Raw genomic sequence first — 4,187 nt, 5'->3', positions numbered from 1 at the left:
GCTGAAAGAGGCTTAGCTTAAGGACTCAGCAGTCCTCAAAGCACATTGCAAAGTGTTTTAGAAATAGGCAGCTCTAGGAGTTGGTTTAAAATTCCCTAAATTCTGCCTCTTTATAGACACAGGTTGCAATATAAAGCAATTTTACATATTTTATCTTCACTTTAAAGCAACAGATATTCCTGAGATGGAAAGGGGAGGGGATGAGAGAGTAGAGGTGGAGGCGATGAAAGAAAAGGCAATTATTGGTTCTGATGAATCCCCAAAGTATTTTTGGAAACCACAGCTAGAACTACACTCAGCTAGAGGTTCATCCCTCCAAGCCTAAGCCATATGTTCATTTCCGAGATAGAGAGAGAGACAGAGACAGAGACAGAGACACAGATGCTTCTCAAAGTTCTCAGGCCCAAAAGCACCAATGAGGTACAGAGGTCTACACAAGTATCAGAACACTCCACCAAGCCCCAATGCCTTCAAAATCATCTACAGCAGTGTTTTTCAAACTTCTGGATATGACCAACTAAGTTGAGTCTGGATCAGAATTTTTTAAATGAACTAGGCTAAAATAACAAATATCAGACTGTCACAAGTGGAAAGTTAAAAGCTAGTTTATAAAAGTTTTTTAACTATTGTTTCTGCCAATGTGTGTGTGTGTCTGTGTGTGTGTGTTCAGGGTTGTAAAGAGAAAATGTCATGATCAAAAAAGTTTGAAGGCAACTGTTGTAAAACCTCTTTGAAATCTGTGTGTTGACTAAGCACTACACGAATACTCCATACAAGAGTAGTAATTGTTTTACATTTTTGACACAAAGACTTAAGAATGACCCTTATAAAACAATCATTTGGTAAGCTTTCTCAAAAGAAAGGGGCATACTGCTTGCTTTGGACATTACTATATAAGCTACTGGTATACAACAGCAGATGTAAGTACAATGCCTATTCCTAAATAAAATGGACATCAACAGAGAAGAGGAAAATGACAATGCTCATCTCAGAAAAGAAATCAAGTAGGCCTAAATAAAAACTACTTCCTACCTCCTCTACTCACTAAAAAAAAAAAAAATCACCATGACCTTCTTCTTTCACTTGTTCTGTGCCTCTACATGCTAAGCAAAGGCTGCCTATGGTCATGCATGTCATTGTCTCAGTCAAAGCTCAGGAACTTGGTTCTTCTGATGTGTATAATAAGCAGGATATGCAGCTCTACTCAGCAAAGATATTCTTATTCTTTGCGCTCCCAAGCAGGCTGACACCACAGTCAAGTACTACAGAAAGCCAACCCTGACCACTGCTCATTTGCTCACATAAACACTTAAAGAAGGAATAGGGTAGAGTGTTATAACATAAAGTTAATTTTAACTCCTAACCTTCTAGGTAACTGCAGATAAACCATGGCTTAAATGTTAAAACAAACAGTTGTTTTCTTTCAAAAAATTTGTTTAAAGGTTGAAAGGAAAAATACTTTTTCTTTTTTTAATCCTCACCTGAGGATATTTTTCCATTGATTTTTAGAGAGAATGGAAGAGAGAGAGAAAGACACAGAGAAATATCTATGTGAGAGAAACACATCGATTGGTTGCCTCTTGCATGCTCCCCAAGGTACGTGCCCTTGACCAGAATCGAACCCAGGACCACTTCGTTCACAGGCCAATGCTCTACCCACTGGGAAAACGGCTAGGGTGGAAAAATACTCCTTTTAATACTTCTTGTTCATTCTCAGTGGTCACTGGGTTTGATACTGGGAAGAGAAAATTCAAGACACAGCCTTGGCATAAGGAGTCTCCAGTCCAGTGGGAGATAAAAACCTATCTCTGTTAACCTGTAACTTCTGTACGTCCTTGGTTGAGGACGGCTCAACCAAGGTACTCAAAGACTTCTGGATTTCCAGCTCAACAGATATTACCCTAAAAATAAAAAGCCTCTTTATCCCTTTATCAGAAGAGATGTATGATGCCTACAGTAATATAATACAATCAGTAGGCAGATTACATATTTTAAAATAAAAAAATGATAACTACAAAAAGTACACTTCATACTGAGAATAAAAGGAATTGTTGTTTATTTTACAAAAGTTACAGAGCCCCTGTCTTATCGACAGTGTATGGCCATAAACTCAAGTAAACTACACTGCCAAGTACATCAGCTCACACAGCTAACCACTGTGCCTCAGCTCTAATGAAGACGACATTAAAAGCCCCTCAAACAGGAAATATGATCTATTCATCACAAGTACATGGCACAATGCTTAGACAATGGTAAGCCTTTAGTAAATGGCTGACAAATAAGTAACGGTTCAATGTAAAACCTCCACATGCTCTTACCTGCTCGTACTCCTCGATACTGGGGGGTGGCAAACATGTCCCACTGGGAGACTATAATGGCTGCGATGCCCAGCACACAGATGATAATCAAGTAGATGAAGCAAGGTTGTGGGTTACAGTAGAACGAATAATAAAGCCAAGGAACAAAACTTCCCATAATCAGAAGAGCAATACCAGAGTAATCCAGTCTAGAATAGGAAAAGAAACGCATTTAATGTTAAAAATCACTTCTTACTGATGTTCACATTCATCCCCCATGACATGAGCTAGCAATGACAGCTAAGAGGCATACTGGAGTGCTTGCTTTAATATTTTTTAAAGTTCCTATGAGGTGGTATTAACCCCTTCCCCAACAATATTTTTGTTAAAAATGTTTCTTTTTCAGACTAATTTTTTTATTTTGGTTCTATATAGTATTTTTGATGCTGGTTATGAAAACAGTTTGTAACTCGTCTTCCTATAAACCATATATTTTTACCATATTTTCTTAGTATACTCGTCGACGACTGAAAAAGAACATTTTGTGAAAACGAGTATACACGTTTCTGCCGGGGAAGGGGTTAAGAATTCTGCCAGCTCTGCTAGATGTTTTTCACTAACCCACTGTCTCTAAACCATTGATCAAAATATGGACTTCACAGATACTTACTTAGAGAAGAGTCGGGAGACCCCTTCTGAGTGGCAGTAGACTGTGTGGAAGAGCCATGAAAAAGAAAGGCAGAGAATGGCCCCCAAGAAGAATAACCCAAAGACCACCTTTTCTTGCAGAGGGGCCACAAAGAAGATGTTCGGGCGAAACATATAAAAGATCCCCAGGCACAGGAAGAATACACAACCTAGGAAAAGAGTGCAGGAGAGAGAGAAAAGATTATCCTTTTGAAGACAAAAAGTTATATGCTAATTATGTTTTCAAACCTTCAAAATCACAATGATATCTGGATCGAAAGTTCCGTAAGAAAAATTTTCTAAATAACTGAAGCCTAACCAAAATTTTGGCTACTTCAAACATTGTTGGCATCATATACTTCTCAGCTTTATAAACTGAGTATACAAAATATTATCACTTATTTGTCTAAGAGCATAATCAAAAAATAAACCACACCATCCTGCTACTCTTTAGAAGACTGCATCAGTCTACTTCTACCTCTAGATTTAATATGAAATTCCATTTATACCATTTTGGGCACATTATGCTATTATCCAGCTTTCAAAAGTCCACTTTGTGTTTGCTTTGCAATAAATTCCAATACCTCCAAACCCTATCAAGAAATACAGCTTTCCTCCACCAATAGTTGTCAAGGAACACTATGTTTCTCTGGTCCTCACCAACTGGTCCAATAGATTTAAGAATTAAGGACAGTAAATGCCTATTCAAGCTATTTCATAACCAATTTTTGAACTGTTCTTCATCATAAGATGTCATGTTCTTACTGCTTAAGGAAGGGCCACTTAACAAAAGGAAGACACAGATATTAAGAATTTAAACATTTGCTAAGTGATTCACTTTGATCCATTTAATAAAACATTTTCCCTGGAGTTAGACATCAGTAATGAACTTGATTTCTTACTCTGTTCTATTCTCACTATACTAGCAAGGTAGGAACATGGGGACACAGTGGAAATAAAATGTGACAAGAAACGCAAGTCAAATGGGGAAAGGCCAAAAACTATCTACACTAATAAAAGAGAAAAATGGTAATTGGCGTACGACGCTACCCTTTTCATTGGCTAATCAGGGCTATATGAAAATTAACTGCCAACTCAGATGGCAGTTAACTGACAACAAAGATGGAGGTTAATTTGCATATGTAGGCACAATGCAGGGAGGCGAAAGGGAAAGCAGGAAGAAGCCCCCTGCCACTGACAGTG

The 4,187-nt window shown here is 38.0% G+C and overlaps 1 protein-coding gene across 3 annotated transcripts in view; it reads right to left on the bottom strand.

Annotated features, from left to right (window-relative positions):
- ADIPOR2 (adiponectin receptor 2) overlaps positions 1-4,187 on the bottom strand; it is a 67,523-nt gene that overhangs the window by 5,092 nt on the left and 58,244 nt on the right. For all 3 annotated transcript variants that reach the window (XM_006753682.2, XM_015564325.1, XM_015564326.1), the window contains exons 5-6: positions 2,968-3,154; positions 2,319-2,506 (exon numbers count right to left, since the gene is read on the bottom strand). In XM_006753682.2, the coding sequence (XP_006753745.1) occupies positions 2,319-2,506; positions 2,968-3,154 (375 nt within the window). The remainder of the gene's footprint in view (positions 1-2,318; positions 2,507-2,967; positions 3,155-4,187) is intronic.

This window comes from Myotis davidii, unplaced genomic scaffold (genome assembly GCF_000327345.1).
Source record: "Myotis davidii unplaced genomic scaffold, ASM32734v1 scaffold1031, whole genome shotgun sequence".
In the NCBI taxonomy this organism is placed as follows: Eukaryota; Metazoa; Chordata; class Mammalia; order Chiroptera; family Vespertilionidae; genus Myotis; species Myotis davidii.
Note: the sequence above shows the minus strand (reverse complement) of the source record. Positions and strands in the feature narration are given on the sequence as shown.